Raw genomic sequence first — 16,836 nt, forward strand, 5'->3', positions numbered from 1 at the left:
GGAGGTGGTGGCGGCACTGCGACCGGTGCTGGTACAACTCTGCCAGATGCGATTGCGCTGGCGACTCCTGGGGGGAGGAGAGGAACTTATGGTAACTCCAAACGCTGAACGTTGTCAATGGGAGGCAAGTGGAAGGTCCTTTTCCTTGCGGTGAGCTTGCGGTGGGGTCCTCCGTGTGTCCTGTGGCAAGTCAAGTAGGCCTTGTTAAGCTCCTTGACGTAGTATTCTGAGGTCTCCATTAGTGCATTGGTGACGTCTTCGGCACGCTTCTCTGCAGCTGCAGCTTGCTCTCGGACTTGTTGCAGCTGCCTCCACAGAGCTCTTTCTCGGGTCTCTGAGTGTTCCGCCCTCTGAACACTTGCTCTCCACTCGAAGCGGTGACTCTCATATAGCTGGTCCAGGGCAAGAAGGTACTTCACTATGGCGACTAGGGTAGGGTCGTCCTCTCTTTGACCCAGACCTTCCAACCTCCTCATTCTGGATGAACCGACGGTGGAGCGCTGGCGGAGGGCGGCGGTGGGCCGAGGAAACGGCTTCGACCGGCGCGGAGAAGCGGCGGTGGCCGACAGTGGGGAGGACGGCCACGGCCCGGCGACGGGAGGGTGGCCCAGGTACGTCTACAGGGGAGGGAAAGGAGGGAGAGGGAGAGAGAGAAGGGGACCAGGGAGGGGCTCACCTTCGGCGACGCTTAGAGGGAGGCGGCAGAGGGTTCGGGGAGAGAGAGAGTGGGTGTGAGGTGGGGGAGGAAGGCACTATTCCTCTCTTATATAGGGGTCGGCGACGGGCTGCACGGCGTGAGGGGCTGCGCGAGGCAACTGCATGGGGTGCGAGGTGATGGCCCGGGGCGCGAGGTAGCACGGGGCGAGAGGACTGCCGGTGCGGCACGGCGCGGCGCGGCAGGTGGCGGTGGCAGACGGGTCATGGGGAGGGGATGGAGGAGATGGAAGAGAGAGGAAGAAGAGAGAGAAGGGGGAAAATTTAGGGATTGACATTTGTCGACCACCGGCCGAGATCTTTCACTGTGCCAAACTTTTTTTGCAACACTAGTAGCACCTATAAGTAGCACAACATGCTTCTCCTTAACCCGGCCCATTGCTCCACACTCGCCCCAATTCTCCTTCCCCTCCCTGCAGTGGTGAAGCCAGCAATAAACTATAGGGGGGGTCGGGCATAGAAGACCAAGAAACCAGGTAGTGATCGAAGCCTGGGAATCGAGGCGGCTGCAGAGGCAACTGTGTAGGCCGTCCAGGCATTGGGCATACAGGCAAGCGCGTCATCTTCTACGCTGGGCCTTATCTCCCTCTTCCTCATTCTCCCGCTCCCAGCTCACTAGCGCAGCCGATCAATGCCATCAATAGCTAGCGAGCTACCAGGTCTTCAAAAAATTTCTTGGGCCAAGGGGGGGCCGAAGCCCCGGCTGGCCTAAGGGTGGCTCCGCCCCTGCCTCCCTGCTTAGCACAAGAAATCGAGCTCTACCAGCAATTTTCCTTAGATCTGGCCGTCGTCGCTGTTGATAGCAAAAAATTGACATTTCATTGTGGAATCTTAATTATGTTATTAGCCGAATCGTTGAACTTTGAATCGTTGAACTTTGATTGGTTTTAATTCGGTTGTTAATTGAGTGTTTAACCGAATAAATGCATTAGCTTATTGTATGATTAGTGATTGGTCAAGCTCATGATTAAGTATCTTGATTAGCTAATTTAGTTGCTACTTGGTTTGGTTAAGAGAGGAAAGATGTGTTGATGCATTCGACTGATAGCTAATCAAAAGAAAGGAAGGAAAAAATAAATAAAGAAGAAGCCGAATTAGTAATTGCTTTGGTCAATTCGGTTGTTACGAAAATGATCAACAGTGCAATGATTAGTTTGATCATGGGAATGATTAGCTTTTACATATGCTCGATGTCATCTTGTAGATTTTTTATTTTTTTTTAACGCACAGACACTCAACTAGTTACTGTAGAAAATACAGTCACACACGTTAGATGTCTGTCTGCCTCCTCTGATGCATGTATTGCATTACATTACACCACACCGGATCAGATCAGATCAGATCTGCTAAACACAACACAAATAAACAAACGGTGGATGTAAACAAGTGAGGGAGAGATTCAGTGGTATCCATCCATCCATCCATCGATCCATTACAAAACGTTGCAAACAGTAAGTCCCCTCAAGTGTCGAGGTAGTTCGCGGCCATCATCAACTCCAGGGTTATCTCAGGTTCAATTGGAAACTCCGCCGTCTCCTTCCCACTGCACAACCAAACCAAACCATGTTTTCAGTCACCAAAACAAGCAACACCAAACCAAACCATGTTTCAGTCACCAAAACAAGCAACCGCGGCGTGGAAACGACATACAGGCAAGGCAGCAAAACATATTGTTATCCATCTTTCTTTGCAAGATTCTGGTTTTCAATTTCAATATAGGAGGGAACATAAAGTAAAGCATGGACTGCTAAGTGGGGCGCCAGAATCTGAACAAAGAATTTACTTCAACAGTTCTATTGTACGCCCACCGATTTTCCAGAGAAATAAGTTCAGGCTTGCGAATCATCTGACACGGGTCTGGCTAATCAGCTCGCGCCAGGAGCGGAATGCGCGCCGCGCCCAACAGCAAAACGACAAAGGCACGAGGCTGGCGGTCGGGACGGGCAGGCGCGTGGGGAGCAGGCCGCGGGGCGAGAGGCCTACGTGCCCGCGGAGAGCTCGAGCTGGGCCCGCAGGCGTTGTTGGGCCTTTAAGAAAAAGTTCAACTCAAAACTTGTCCAGAAAAACTTGTCCACAAGCTTGTGACAAAAACTTGTCCACAAAAACTTGTAACAAAAAAACTTATCCACAAAACTTGTCTACAAAACTTGTACTGCAAACTTAGGACATGTGGGCCTCACTGGTGGGCCGTCACGCGCGCTCCTTCGGGCTCATCTGGGCCGGCTCGCTCACACCAGCACATCCGACTCGGGAACGGACGAGCGCGCGACGCTGTCTGAGCGGGCCGCGACTTCCCAAGTCGCGCGTGCTCGGAACAGCTTTTTCGCATCTGACACTGTCAACCAAGAACCCTGTGAACCAACATAGTGCCTTCAAGTCATCTCAACATGCACTTGAAGTTTTGGTGAGCATGCATGTAATTTAGTCCCCACAGTCCTACTGTCCTTTTCTTAAGCCCAACTGAGATTACCCTGCCAATTCTGGAGTGAAGAGGTCTATAAGGCAGGAAGCATCAAGATTACATTCTAAGAGTTATGCAGTAATGCCGCCACAGGATCACCTATCCGTTAAGAAGACAGACTGACTTTAATGGATTCTCTCGCAAATGGGTCTTATCTCTTCACTAAGCAAAGGAATAGACAAGTCAATTGGAAAACCAGTGTACTAGTAAGGGCGGCTTAGGACTCAAGATGGTACACACAGTTAAGTTCTTACCTTGCGGCCATCAAACTATACAATTAGGCTCAATACTTATCCCAAATCAATACTACCACCAGAAAATAAGGTGAAATTTGTATGTGTCACCAGCAACCCACCAATGCAACGAGGTAAAAAAGGTAAAAAAGCAGGGCAAAAGATATCACACAAGAGAGGAAATTCTTAGTTCACGTCAGCAGAGACCCTGAACCTGACGAACCTGAAGAACCTGACGGAACTGAACCTGCGAGCATCAGAAGGCAGAGGCGTCCCAACCCGCGCGTGTGTGGTCCAGAGTGGGTTGAGTAGTTGGACATGGGTTAGGACAGCTGTACCGGTGGTATATAAACCAGGTAGGCGTGTGGAAGGGTAAGAAGTGTAACAGGATTCCAGAACTCCCTCTCTGAACTTCTCTCGGTTCTTGCCTGAAATCACTGTTTCCCCGTCCGAAATCTCTCTGTTCTTGCCGTTTTCCCTCTCTGCTGCATACCCTATAGTAGTAACTACTAAGTAATGTAGAGTGCACATAAACACTAAGCACCTCGAGCACCATTAGCAGACTGGAAATAATATTCTAAAGGAAGATTAAGTTTATGTGTTGTAATTAGAAGATAAAATACCAAATTCCTGTGCTTCATGTGTTCTGGACCACTGAACAAAAGGCACAAGGGCGATGCATGTTAGAAGGCATGGTAAGGTTTTATCTTGTCATTGTTTTGATGGACGGTGCCTCAAACTCAAACAGCCAAAGGAGAACTTGTGATTTCTGAAAGATAGCCATAAAGGGATCGAAGTTGCTGGTTTTCACTAGACTAGATACAAGTTGCTTTGTTTTACCCTAATCTAACTAACTATGGGGAGCAGCAATAAGAAAGGAACCTACTCCACTGGAGAGCCTTTAACTCTGGATATTTAGGGATTAAGAGTTTGTTTAGGAAAACTAATGCAGAGCATAGCAATGCATTAAGAAAAAAAGGGGAGAACTGAAACACAGAATAACATAGCATAGATACTAAATAATATAGTGGTAGATTAGAGGTTTGTTAAGAAAATGGTCAATTTGGAACAGTGAATAGTTGATAAATACATAAAACGAGCAGTTGGCCAGGATCAGGCAGAGGCAGAGGTTGATAAATACAATTGATGGGGATTGGGGGCTGGCTGGTTCACTGATTAATTGTTAGGCCTCATATGAATACCACTACGCTAGGAACCAACGCACGCAAACCATGAGATTTGCATGGCGATGGTATGAGCAGCAAGCAAGCAAATTGGATTGAATTGACCAAGCAAATTGGAGTAACTAGTAAGTGAATACGTAATTGGACATGTGGTGAAGGGGGAAGCAGCAGTAGGTAGGAAGGAAGGAAGGAAGGGAACCTTGAGTAGTGCAGGGACCAGTAGAAGTACTGGCAGATCTTCTCGAGGATGTGGGTGGGGATCTCCGGGAAGCGCACCTCGCCCTCGCGCGTCTCGGAGAAGCCGCCTGAATGAATTGAATGGATGGGTGGGATTGATTTGAGATGTTTGGTTTTTTACTTGGGGAATGATGGATGAATCGACGGAAGGTACGAACCAGGTGATGTGAGCATGTTGCGCAGGGTGTTGGAGACCATGGCGGCCTTCTTGTCGATGACGAACACGAAGCCATCGGCGCTGATGAGCTTGACCACGCCTCCTGTGGTCTCCTCCTGGTCGTCGTCGCGCACCGCGGTCTCTCCCTTGCCCACCATCTCTCTCTCTCTCTCTCTCTCTCTCTCTCTCTGGGTGGATTGGATGGGGAGGGGAGTCTGTCGCTGGTTCCTTGCAGGACGGAGATCGAAGAAGAAGAAGAAGCAGCAGCAGCAATGGAAGGCTCATGGGCCTTTCTTTCTTTGTTTGTTTCTTCGTTGAGGGAGAAAGGAAGGAAGGAAGGAGGATTAGGGTCCTAATAGTAGTTGGGCCGGGCCGCAATAAGAAAGGCTCTTTTTGTTTGTTTTTTGTTCTTGTGCTCCTCACAATCAATCAGCAATTCAGAGCAGAGGAGTATTATTATTTACTAGTGGATGAATAATGGTCCGTCCAGTCAATTTTTTTTTTATCTAGGGTACAACCGAGGATGATGTTTCAACTTTTACTAGTGGATGAATAATGGTAAATATTTGGTCTCCTCGGCGAGGTGCAGCGCGGCGCCAAGGAGTATTCCCATCTCCTCTCCTCTCTGCGCGTCGCAAGGGGAGGAGCTGCTGCGTGCCTTACCAAAAAAAAAAAACTAGTCTCGCCGCCTTCCTCTCCTTCGCCGACTGCTTGCTTCCTTTGCTTTGCTTTGCTTTGGTCCCCAAGCCAAGAGGCCAAGCTGTCACCATGCCTGACCACAGCGCCTTTAAGCCCGACATCTCCTTCTCCGGACGCTTCACGGCCAGCGCCATCGCCGCATGCGTCGTTGAGGTACCTCCCCCTCCCGCCTTGATTCATTCATTACTTCTCGCCCCATACCAACCAAATCTCAACTCATCTCCCATCGGATCGGATCGAACTGGATTCTCCTGTTACGGACCTCATCTCGCTTCTCGCATATATGCACCATCCCGCTGGACACGACCAAGGTTAGGCTCTAGCTGCAGAAGAACGTCACCACTGGAGCTGGAGGGGATGCAGCACCAGCCCTCCCCAAGTACTGCGGTTTGCTCGGCACCGCCGCTACCATTGCCAGGGAGGAAGGTGCCGCTGCGCTCTGGAAGGGCATCGTCCCCGGACTCCACCGCCAGTGCATCTACGGCGGACTCCGCATTGGTCTATACGAGCCCGTACCTACATCCATCTCTCTCTCTCTTGTTGTTGCTGCTGCGTTTCGTCGAATATTTGGTATGCACCCAACCACCCATTGAATTGTACCTGCCTTACCTTGCAGCTGAAGTCGTTCTACCTCAGCTAAGACCATGCTGGGGACTGAAAGCATAATAGGTGTTTTTACAAAACTACGCCTTTTGAAATTTAACCTAAACTAGCAACAAAAATAAAACTAACGAATTTTTTATAAATAAAAAACATAAATATGATAGACTTAAATAGTGCACGATCACTCTAAACAAATATAAAAGTTACAATCTTAGAGTGACAAGGATTATTCAAATCTAGCAAGATATGTAAAAAACTCTAAACGGATGTAATGAAATTACTGTTCATCGAATATTCCGAATTGGCCATCAGATATTCCAAACTGACTTTAGATGTTTCGATATATATGTAAAAACAACTCTATCTAAACTCACAAAATTAACTCAATATACATATATATATAAGTATACAAGTATGGATATCAAAGTAATACATAAGAGTAAGAAAATACAGAGACAAATAATTTATTACCGAAGTTCGGATATCCACCGATATCCTATATCTCCATTGAGGAAGCTCGATCACACTTGAGTCGGATATTTTTCAACCATTTCCTCATGAGGTTGCACACATACACTCTTCGCCTCCACTATGGCTAACTCGTTCTCCACTCCGAAGATGGTGAGTTCCTCTACCACTTTCGGACCTCCTCACAATCTTCACTTGAGGAGATCGTTGGCAATCCACCATTGAGCCGTCTAGGATATGATGGTCTGCAAGAGTAACAAACTCCCGAACTTGCGTACGATAAACACTGTGTGCTCAAACACATGCAATTAATACGACATGTGCGAGCTATCCAAACTCCACACACCTTACACACCTCACTCTATCCTCGCTAAGCCACAAAGGCTTGAATCTCACAAATTCTTGATAGAAAGAAGAGAACTCAAAGATGGAACACCTTGGTCTAACACCACTCACAAGCACCACAAAGGCAGCCAAAACACCTCCAAAGCTCTACCCACACGCAAGGAGGCAAAGGGGTATTTATACCACATTCGGAGAAACTAATCGTTGAACAGATTCTGCACTGATCGAAACTTCCTATCTCCAGATTGAAACTTTCGATCCCATGAATCCCAACGGTCGAATTCAGGCAAAACTCACTCCCGAATAAGCTAAAAACCACACATCAAAACTTCTGATACTTGAATCAAAACTTCCAATTAAATCAAAAACAGGAACCCGATAACCTCAAGATTCTGAAAATCGGATGTTCCAACACATCGAAACTTCCGATCTACCCATCGGAACTTAGATCGAAACTTCCAACACGTCGGAACTTCCGAAACAGCACATCTGACCCTTTGAGAAAACAGTGATAACTTTTGACTCCGAAGTTCGATTTCAGTGATTTTGGACTCCATGCAAAGCTTATTCAGAGGGCTACACATCCCTATTGAATTCATGATCTCAACCATATTGGATCAAAACTAGGAACACTTGGAAATCCGATTCAGACACTTTCACCCATTGTACAAAGCTTAATCCCCTAAGATTAAACTAGGTACCACATGGAACATGCCAAACACCACTAAGACATGGCCACAACCATTTTTCACTACTAAGATCGGCAATAATAAATGGTTAAATCTAAAACACCTTTTAGATATCCCGAACTCGAAAAGAGAACTCTTACACAAACCCATCTCGCACTAAACACATGATTTGAGCACTAGACACAACAATCGAGCAACGCTTTCAGTAGCCCCTATTGATAGTACAACTATCGACCCTATAACCTAGTCTCTCATCAAACTCCTTGAGACCGGCAAAACTAGAAAACCTATTCTAATTATAACTTTGCCTTGAGCCTTCCTGGTGGACTTGACGAACACATCATCTAAGTTGCGATGCTTCTCATAGGCTGATCATCAACTCTTCACTTGAGCTTGATGACGATGTTCATCCTTGCTTCCCATCTCAATCCTCTCTTGATCTTTTGGAAGTTTACTTGATTACCTCCTATGCGCCAAATATGAAAGACTTCTCTTTTCACACCATCTTTATCCAGTTCACCACAAAGCTACGAACCGCAAGCATCTAGCATACAAGTTGTTCACTAAGCTTATCTTGATCTTGCTCTTCCAACTTAGCATATTGAATATCTCAATTCAACTCATATCTTCTTAAGGACGGTTGCCCGTCTTGGATATTAATTTTTTCAGGAGCATTAGTAGCTGGAATATGTGACTTTGTCACTTTTTCAAGTCTGTGAAAGCGTCTGGTAAATTATTCGCTAAACTTTGTAAATGAATTATCATTTGAACTTCTTGCTCACATTGTTTTGTACGAGGATCAAAGTGAGATAGTGATAATTTATTCTAACTTATTTCTTTATTCAGCCTCTTGTTGTCTCCCCTATTGTTGGGAAATTTGACTAAATGACAATCAGTAAATCTTGAAGTAAATACATCTCCTATTGATGGTTCAAGATACTTTATTATAGATGGTGACTCATACCCAACATATATTTCCAATCTTCTTTGTGGTCACATCTTAGTGCGTTTCAGTAGAGCAATTGGAACATATACTGCACATCCAAAAGTTCTTAGATGGAAAACAGGAAATAAGTTCAGAGTATTTCTTGAATCCTTTCTCATGATATTTCTGCTGAAGCAGCACGTTTGAAGTATGAAATATAGTGTATGTTTTCTCTAACATTTCCTCATCAGTAACCTTTTCTCCATATAATAACAATTGCGAAGTGATTCTAAACATGGCTGAATTATATTCAGAAACATTATTATAATCTTGCAACCTCAAGTACAACCAGTCATAACGAGCTTTGAGGAGAATTATTGTTTTCTGGTGATCGTACATTTCTTTCAATTTGTTTCAAAGAACAAGTGGATCTTTATCGGTAAGGTATTCAGCCTTTAAACCTTCATGGAGGTGGCGACGAATAAAGATCATAGCATTAGCTTTGTCTTGATCAAATGCTTTATTTTTTGTTTTGATTGTTTCACCAAGTCCATTGGCATTCAAGTGAACTTCAACATTTAGCACCCAAGGTAAGTAGTTCTTGCCAGTAATATTCAAACCATGAAATCAAGTTTGGCAAGATTCGACATAGCAAACTACAATATACGAATGTAAAGCATAAATATAGAACAGAGACAATATATAAATTAAATAGACTAGAAATAATATCTTACTGTGAAAAATGATACGACGATAAGCAAAGTATCTTTAAAGAAATGTAATTAACAATAGTTTATGGAGACAGTCGTGCAGATAACATGTCATATACTAACTACTTATTGACTATCGAAAATTGGTATACAAGAATGTAGAGAAAAAAAGAGTGAAAGATAAAATCATATATTTTTATTATCATATTCCCGATACATGCAAGCTCCTATATGTATATAGCCATACAGGAGTGGGAGGATTAAACAATAGTGTTTTAAGAATTGATGCTAGGAGTGTTACATCACCAATGCCATAGAGGTTAAAGTTTTGATGGCATAGGGGTTATAGACATCATATAAATGAAGATTTCATAAATGCAATATATGTTACGAAGTCTCTTCCCGTTGTACCAGTTATATACCTTTCAGAATTGCTAAAACGTATTTTAAGATGCGATTTGTCAATTTAAATCGTAACAACTGTGAACTAAAAAATCAGCTAGTGCTGTAGCAACTGTTTCATACCTGGTTAATGTAAAATGAACTCCAAGCACGTAGGCGGTAGCTAATAGGAGTTTACTCTGCAGGGACCTCTGGCATTATGTTCATCAGGCTTCCTCCCAAACTTTGCTAGACTGGGATCATGGAATGTGATTATGTTCTTAACGTTGGAGCAGGTAATCCAAACTGAATTTACTTTTGTTCTGTTACATGAGCATGCTCCATAAATATAAACACTTTGTTTGTTAACTTGGACATGTCCAGAAGCTGTTTGTGAGAAAACCGACAAGCTGAAGATAAAGCTTTCGCAGTCGATGGCGCGTGAATTGGGGAAAGAAAAGAATGACACTCTCCCCCGTGTGAATTGGGGAAAGAACAAGGAGAAATCTGACATCCAATTCCAATTGTGAGATAACGATAATAAACAAACAGCTGGCATTTGCATGACCCTTGAATAAATTCAAAAGTAGTGAACATATATATGTCATTGTGTTTCACACAACGTCTGGTGAATGGAGGAACTTGAGCTGCAGTAGCTCTAACTTTGTTGGATGTTTCCAATCGAGTAATGTTTTTCTGTCGTCTCCCTAGCATGACTTTTTATTTTTTATTTTTTATTTTATATGTATATATATATTTTTTGTGTGTGAAGAAGGAAGCAAGCAAGCAGTAAAGCTAGCATACACCAAATCTAGACAGCAGTAGAAGTGAACCAGTAATTCAGATTCAGATGTTGCTCTTGATGATGGTGCTGGGCGGTGCTGGTTTCACCTTCATCTTGCCGAAGAGGGAGTGCCTTCCCTCGGCCACCACCTCCCCAGTGGCGGCGTTGGCGATGAGGACGTGCGTGCCGGAGTAGTATCCCTTGTGCCCCAGCGTCCTGGCGGTGATGCGGAGGGTGTCTCCGGGCGCGGCGGCGGCGAGGTTAACGAAGGAGACGGACATGTCGACGGAGACCTTGATGTGGTGCCCATCGGCGACGATGGCGGCGGAGCCCATCTCGTCCACCAGGGCCACCACGGCGCCCGGGGCCAGGTGGTGGTGGTTGTTGTTGTTGGTGGTGAGTCGTGTGGGGACGGTGAAGGAGCAGAGGATGCGGCCTGGGTGGATGGCCTCCACGCGGATCCCCTGCTGCGCGAACGCCTCGAAGAAGCTGAGGCGGTGGCCGCCGTCCCCTTCCCCTTGGTGCCGCCGCGCAGCTCGGTCCAGCGCGTCCACCCGCGCGCAATCCTCATCGCTCACCCTCAACGCCTCCGCCGCCGCCGCCGCCGCCACCGCCGTGTTCAAATCAGAGACCCCCATGGGCTTCCTCCTCCCCCTCCGGCTCTCCTCTCCTCTCTCCTCTTGGCTGGGGCTGGGGCTGGGGATGCGGCTGGGAGTGATGCACCACACCTCCCCTGCCCCTGCCCTTACAGCTGGGCCTGGGCCTGTCGTCTCAGTCCAATACTCCAACATCTCTCAGGCCGATCTACCTGCTCGGCCTTCGTCTCCCTGGCGACCTCCCTGCTCAGCTGCTCGCCTGCTCCCTCGGCGGCCCTTTCTCCGCCCCTTCGAGCTGACAGGCGACGCCTTTCTCCAGATCCCGTCGCCCGTCTGCCTCCCCTGCAGGCTGCACTGCACCTTGGCTTCCCTCCGGCCTCGGCGCCTGGCGGCTCCACCCCGACGCCGGACCGTGACGGCACGAACTGAAGGCAAGTCGGTAAGCTCCAACGTATTTATCCTTGCGCTTAAGGAAGTGATACTGATGCTGGTTAATCTAAACTAAACAGATTATCCGGCTACAGAAAAATAACGTCGCTCCAAGTGTTCGATAGCAGATTGCAGCGAGGTTCAATAGCAGATTTCCAGGCCGCTGGTTGCAGCGAGGTTCAGACCTTTGTGGGATTGTAAAAATCTCTCCCCCCATCTCTTCTTGTTGTTCGATCTAATCTAATCTGATAATTTGTTTAATCGGATATTTGGCGATGCTGTAGAGATTTAGAGAGGAGAGATTTTTCAAAAGATGTCCGGAAAAGTTTAGTAACTCAAAATTTTTAGTATGTAGTAATTAGCACCCCCGTTGCTTCATTCTTGGGTCCGCCACTGTTTGCAGGGGAAGTGAGAAACTCGATGGAGCAACACGAAGAAGATGAATCGATAGTTACATCGGAGCAAGCGGGGCTGCTCGGCAAAAATCTCCTGCACCACTTTGAGCGAATCCTCCACGACGACCCCCTCATGTATGTCCGTTTATGGGGATTACCCAGGCCCTTTCTCCCTGTTCCCTGTTTCTTCTTGATTCAGTGTACCACAGTGCAACTTCAGGCCCTGTTTTCCCCCAACCAGACCCTTACTTGACTTGAGTCCATGCAACTCACTCTCCAGTTTGGTCCCTCAAGTGTCCTGTCCTGATGATTTCCTTCAAAACATATTCATAGTGATGAGGTGGGATTCTTGCATCCGACGCAGTTCTGCTCACTAGACGTCACCCAAAATGGCAATTCGGCGTTCCAAGCTCCAGAATTCCATCAGAGATACTTCTGGTGCAGAGACCACAAGCTTGCCATCTCCTCAGAGATCCTACCCAAGCTCTACCGTGCTGCGCACGATGCGTACACCAGTGCAAGAACAGCCCACGACGCTCCACTGTCAACGACCAATCTCATGAGGCACAGCAAGGCACTACTCATACTTTGCCCTGACTTGCTTACCGCATGGAACTCCAGGTAATGCTATCACTGTATGGCTAAAGAGATTGAATTTTTCACATCTAAAACATCCCACCTTTCATTGATGTGACAACAAGCTCCATGCACCAGAGGGAAGCGATAATTCCTCATGGTTTTCTTATGGCTCTTTTCTTTCTTGCAGGAAGATGGTGCTATCACTGAATTATGATTTCACAATGCTCAAGGACGAGCTACAATTGTGTGTCTTGATCCTTTCATACTCGCCAAAGAATGAAAGCACATGGAGCCATAGGTACACCTCATCTTGCCCTTGTCAAAGTGTTCAATCAGAGCCTGTGTAACTCCTTTTTTGTTTTTAAAGAAGAAGATAATGGCCACAAGAGACAGGTAGGATAGATAACCCTTTCGCCTAAAATTTTGTGACACTGGAAATCCATCATTCTTCTAGTGAATTTTGACGGTTCGATGGCCTTCCCTGTTGGTATAAAATGGCTATACCTGTTAGCTTTTGTTTTCTTTGATAGAGCTATCCCATTATCTTGTTGTCAAAGCTTCAGCAAAAAAATCTTGGTTGTCAAAGAAGTATGGAATCTAGTAAATGGTGCCATCATTATAATCTAAAGATCTGGGAAAGACCTGAAAATATTCCTGTTTGGAGCTGGATTTCGTTTGGCACCAAATATTATGCTAATTTTGTTAATACGAAAACAACATAGTGTTGAATTTCGGAGGGATTTTGAGTAGAAAAGCTAGGGCTCAAAGAGAAGGAAATCGGGAAATTTTGGGACCTTCATCATCGACCTGGTGCCCCTCTTCTTCTTTATATAATTGGTTTTACATTTTAGTCCCTCAATATTTATTTATTTACTAACACATATAACTCAACACATAGAGATTAAAATAATTGTCTGCTGCAGGAGATGGGTGTTAAAAAAGGTTGCAGAACAACATCAGGATATGTCGGAGCTTATAGAGAAGGAATCTGTACTGGTGAAAGAGATAGCAGAGGTTATAACTCATGAAAACTTGCTGTTTCTAACTGCTGACATCAACTTTCCCATCAACTTGTCTAAGCTCATCATTCTATAAGTTTTCATGCATTTCTTATGCAACTGGTTATTAAACTTCTACACGAGTAGCCAGACAGTATGCAACAAGATAATTTTACATCTTGTGCAGAAGTCGAAAATGAACTACCGTGCATGGAGGCATCGATGCTGGCTTATTCCTCACATGAAAAGAAAACAGGTGAGGATAAATAAGTCAAACTGCTTAAAATTCATTGTCTCATTCTTAATCTTGCATCTGGGCTTCCTACCGAGTGTCTTTTTGTCAATTACCATGAAGAGCATCTAATTTATGTTTCCTGAAGGTGCTGGATGAGCTGAAGAAGTCAACAAGATGGAGTGAGCTGCATGTCGCTGACAACTGCTGCTTTCACTACCGCAGGGTTAGGGACTTCTTACTTGATGGTTTTCGTATCACCTTGTGGCTGAAAGCCTACCGAATACATTTGCATACCAATTTGCAGAGCTTTTTAATGCACACCTTACAATATCCTATATAAGCACATGTATCCTGTTTGCTAATCATTCTGATTAATAGCATATGCTTATTCAAGTGCATTGATGTAAATATGCCTTGTTGTTGCATGTTTACAGTCCCTGCTGCTTGCGCTACGAGACAGTCACCCAGAGAATGGAGAGGATTCCCTTAGTTGGGAGTCAGAAACTCACCTACAGTGGAAGGTATGATTCATATTTTTTGAAGGAACCGATGCATTTTATCAAGAGTTAATTACTTTGTTTGCTATAGCTACTTATATTCACTTGGGTCATCGTATCCTCACTTTTCATTATGCATTTATACAAAGCAGAAAACACGAGCATGTGTGCATTTCATTTTGCTTTACAACATTAGTTTTCTCTAGGTAGGAGGTTAATTGTGTATGAGATTCGACAGGAGGAGCTGAGGTGGGATGAGATGTTGATCAGACTCTACCAAGGGAGAGAGGTGTGATATTTGCCCGCTGCTGGTGATTAAGATTGGCGAAGAGGGTTTGCTTATGTTAGTTGTGTTTCTGCAGTCATTGTGGACCCACCGTCGGTTCCTCTCACGATGGTGGATAGAGCAGTTGATCACCGTTGAGGAAACCTGCCCCCCATCGACATCCCTTGTGGATGTGTTCGTCGCCCAGGAGATACACCTGCTGTCAGAGTGCCTGAACGCCCCTGCGGATGAGTTTGAGGATTCATGTGCCCAAGCGGAGCTTGCAGCACTCTACATTCTGTGGATATCAAAGGCAAGCACCGCCCCTTTTACCCAGCTTGCATAGTGGAGTAGTAATCGTGCATGTGAAATAATAGATACTTGTGCTATGAAGGGTTTAATTTTAAGAAAAATGCTAGTTATTTGTCGACAGAAATTGGGGGAGAAGATCTGTCGAATCCTAATACCTAATTTTAATTAAAAAAGGGAAATTGTTGTGTGTTTTGTTGAATGCAGCAAGCCCCGGCTGTAAAAGGGAAGTTGGAAGAGAGGCTGAGTTCCATTTCCATGGGGAGGCTGGAGGACGTGCTGGAGAGAACCTGCAGGCCGGAGAAAAGGAGGCTGTGGACGAATCTGCTCGGCCTGGTTGTTGCTGTTGCTGATCAATCTCAGTGACGACACGACAAGACGAAATGCTGAGTTTGTGACAGAATGTAGGCTTCGATTCAATTCGACTACAGGGTTTTGTTCCATGTGACCACGAAACACATGACGTGGAAGGTGTTTTGTTCAGGTCCTACGATCCTCTGTGATTGCAAACCAAACTAAGGGTTGGGTTCCAGTGCCCCAGTTAAAATCAAACAAATCTTGCCCTGAAAGGCGATCAATATCATCGCCTAACCAGCAGGCGAGGAAAGGACACTTGGGCTTCCATCGTGGCTTACACGTCAGCCATCGAGGCTAAGAAATAGATCGCTTGTTGAGAGGTGAGATCTATAAAAATCTTCCTCTCAGTGAGCAAGAAGAGGGAATCGTGTTTTCATTGGGTTTAAAAAATGGATCGCCTGCTAGAAGGGCGAGACTCTTAAAGGGATGGAAAAGGGGCGGGGTGATTATTGCCCAACAGGAGAGTGAGGAATGCATGGTCATTATAAAAGGGCGATCGATATCATATGGATACTGTTGGTTCATCCTGAGTTCGTTCGGCGAGTGGAAAATGGTATGTTCTTGTCATTGTTGATGACTACTCTCGCTATTTTTTGATGTTATTTCTTGCAAGCAAGGATTATGTGTATTCACACTTTCGAAGCTTAGCTTTAAGATTGGTTAAAAAACTTATTGATGCATTGAGAGCTATCTATAGTGATAATGGAACTGAGTTCAAAAACTCTATTTTTGATGCTTTCTATCTTGAACATGGTATTGAGCATCAATATTTTGCCCCATATTTTCCTCAATAGAATGGCCTAGTTGAAAGAAAAAACCAAGATTTGGTTGAGATGGCTAGAACGATGCTTAATCAGCATAGGACTCCTATGAGGTTCTAGGTAGAGGCGATTAGCACAGCTTGTTATCTCAAATCGGATTTTCTTGCGCTCAATTTTGAATGTGACTTCTTATAAGTTGCGTTTTGGGAGGAAGCCAAAAGTTTCACACTTGAGTGTATTTGGCTGTCGTTGTTTAATCCTAAAGTGTCATAATCTTGATAAGTTCGAGTCATGTTCTTCTGATAGGATTTTCATGTTCATGGTCACGCTTACAGGGTTTATAATCTTGACACTAACACTATCATGGAGTCATGTGATGTGACCTTTGATAAATCAACCCCTTATGCTAGCTCTGTTCTTGAGTGTGCAAATGATCAAGAGATAAGTGAAAGTATCTTTGTAGATGACAACCTTCCAGCTCTCAGTGATGATGAGGATGATCCACTTTTTTCTGCTATTACACCTGCTTCTGAACTGGCTCCTGCCTCTTCGACACCAATAAAGGGTCTTGCAGTCTCTACTTCCACTTCAACGGCTTTCGATTCTGCACTACCAGTGTTTGAGGGAGAGATATTCTCACAGCATGAGGCCCCTAAACACATTCAGCAGAGACATCCTCCATAGATGATGATCGGTGATCTCAATGAAAGTGTAACAAGATCTAAATCTGCTCAATATGATTTTATAGATTCTGCATTTGTTGATTTTTTTTTAGCACCATGATATTGGACACACGTTTTTTGATAAAATTTGGATCAATGCCAT

General features: G+C 45.1%; 3 protein-coding genes across 11 annotated transcripts; 1 reads left to right on the forward strand and 2 right to left on the reverse strand.

Moving 5' to 3' along the window:
* Positions 1-1,953: 1,953 nt before the first annotated feature.
* On the reverse strand, positions 1,954-5,245 carry LOC133905258 (uncharacterized). Its single transcript, XM_062346999.1, has 3 exons — positions 4,988-5,245; positions 4,792-4,897; positions 1,954-2,257 (listed from the first exon to the last, which is right to left on the reverse strand). Exons 1-3 carry the CDS (start codon positions 5,142-5,144, stop codon positions 2,176-2,178), a joined length of 345 nt encoding a protein of 114 aa, XP_062202983.1. The 5' UTR covers positions 5,145-5,245; the 3' UTR covers positions 1,954-2,175.
* Positions 5,246-10,359: 5,114 nt separating this feature from the next.
* On the reverse strand, positions 10,360-11,381 carry LOC133905257 (uncharacterized). The gene has a single exon (XM_062346998.1). It carries the CDS (start codon positions 11,379-11,381, stop codon positions 10,653-10,655), a length of 729 nt encoding a protein of 242 aa, XP_062202982.1. The 3' UTR covers positions 10,360-10,652.
* Positions 11,382-11,482: 101 nt separating this feature from the next.
* LOC133905256 (uncharacterized) lies at positions 11,483-15,515 on the forward strand. Of its 9 annotated transcripts, none has more exons than XM_062346989.1 (12): positions 11,483-11,621; positions 11,696-11,812; positions 12,019-12,145; positions 12,344-12,631; positions 12,777-12,887; positions 13,513-13,603; positions 13,775-13,843; positions 13,968-14,045; positions 14,257-14,343; positions 14,558-14,608; positions 14,682-14,897; positions 15,101-15,515. In XM_062346989.1, the coding sequence occupies exons 3-12, from the start codon at positions 12,036-12,038 to the stop codon at positions 15,257-15,259; spliced, it is 1,260 nt and encodes a 419-aa protein (XP_062202973.1). In that variant the 5' UTR covers positions 11,483-11,621; positions 11,696-11,812; positions 12,019-12,035; the 3' UTR covers positions 15,260-15,515. The 9 variants fall into 9 exon arrangements, with proteins under 9 accessions (XP_062202973.1, XP_062202979.1, XP_062202977.1 ...); XM_062346995.1 differs by having other exon boundaries at positions 11,696-11,792; XM_062346993.1 differs by having other exon boundaries at positions 11,484-11,625; positions 12,010-12,145.
* The last annotated feature ends 1,321 nt before the right edge of the window (positions 15,516-16,836 follow it).

Source organism: Phragmites australis, chromosome 22, assembly GCF_958298935.1.
Source record: "Phragmites australis chromosome 22, lpPhrAust1.1, whole genome shotgun sequence".
Classification (NCBI taxonomy): Eukaryota; Viridiplantae; Streptophyta; class Magnoliopsida; order Poales; family Poaceae; genus Phragmites; species Phragmites australis.

Bases quoted from the DNA above. Each gene is read 5' to 3' on its own strand.
- LOC133905258 (XM_062346999.1), bottom strand. From the start codon at position 5,144: ATGGTGGGCAAGGGAGAGACCGCGGTGCGCGACGACGACCAGGAGGAG. The intron at 4,898-4,987 runs GTTCGTACCTTC...CAATTCATTCAG, and splicing joins CAACATGCTCACATCACCTG to GCGGCTTCTCCGAGACGCGC. The intron at 2,258-4,791 runs GTTCCCTTCCTT...TTGGTTGTGCAG, and splicing joins TGGTCCCTGCACTACTCAAG to TGGGAAGGAGACGGCGGAGT.
- LOC133905257 (XM_062346998.1), bottom strand. From the start codon at position 11,381: ATGTTGGAGTATTGGACTGAGACGACAGGCCCAGGCCCAGCTGTAAGG.
- LOC133905256 (XM_062346989.1), top strand. From the start codon at position 12,036: ATGGAGCAACACGAAGAAGATGAATCGATAGTTACATCGGAGCAAGCG. The intron at 12,146-12,343 runs GTATGTCCGTTT...ACATATTCATAG, and splicing joins CTCCACGACGACCCCCTCAT to TGATGAGGTGGGATTCTTGC. The intron at 14,046-14,256 runs GTTAGGGACTTC...GCATGTTTACAG, and splicing joins GCTGCTTTCACTACCGCAGG to TCCCTGCTGCTTGCGCTACG.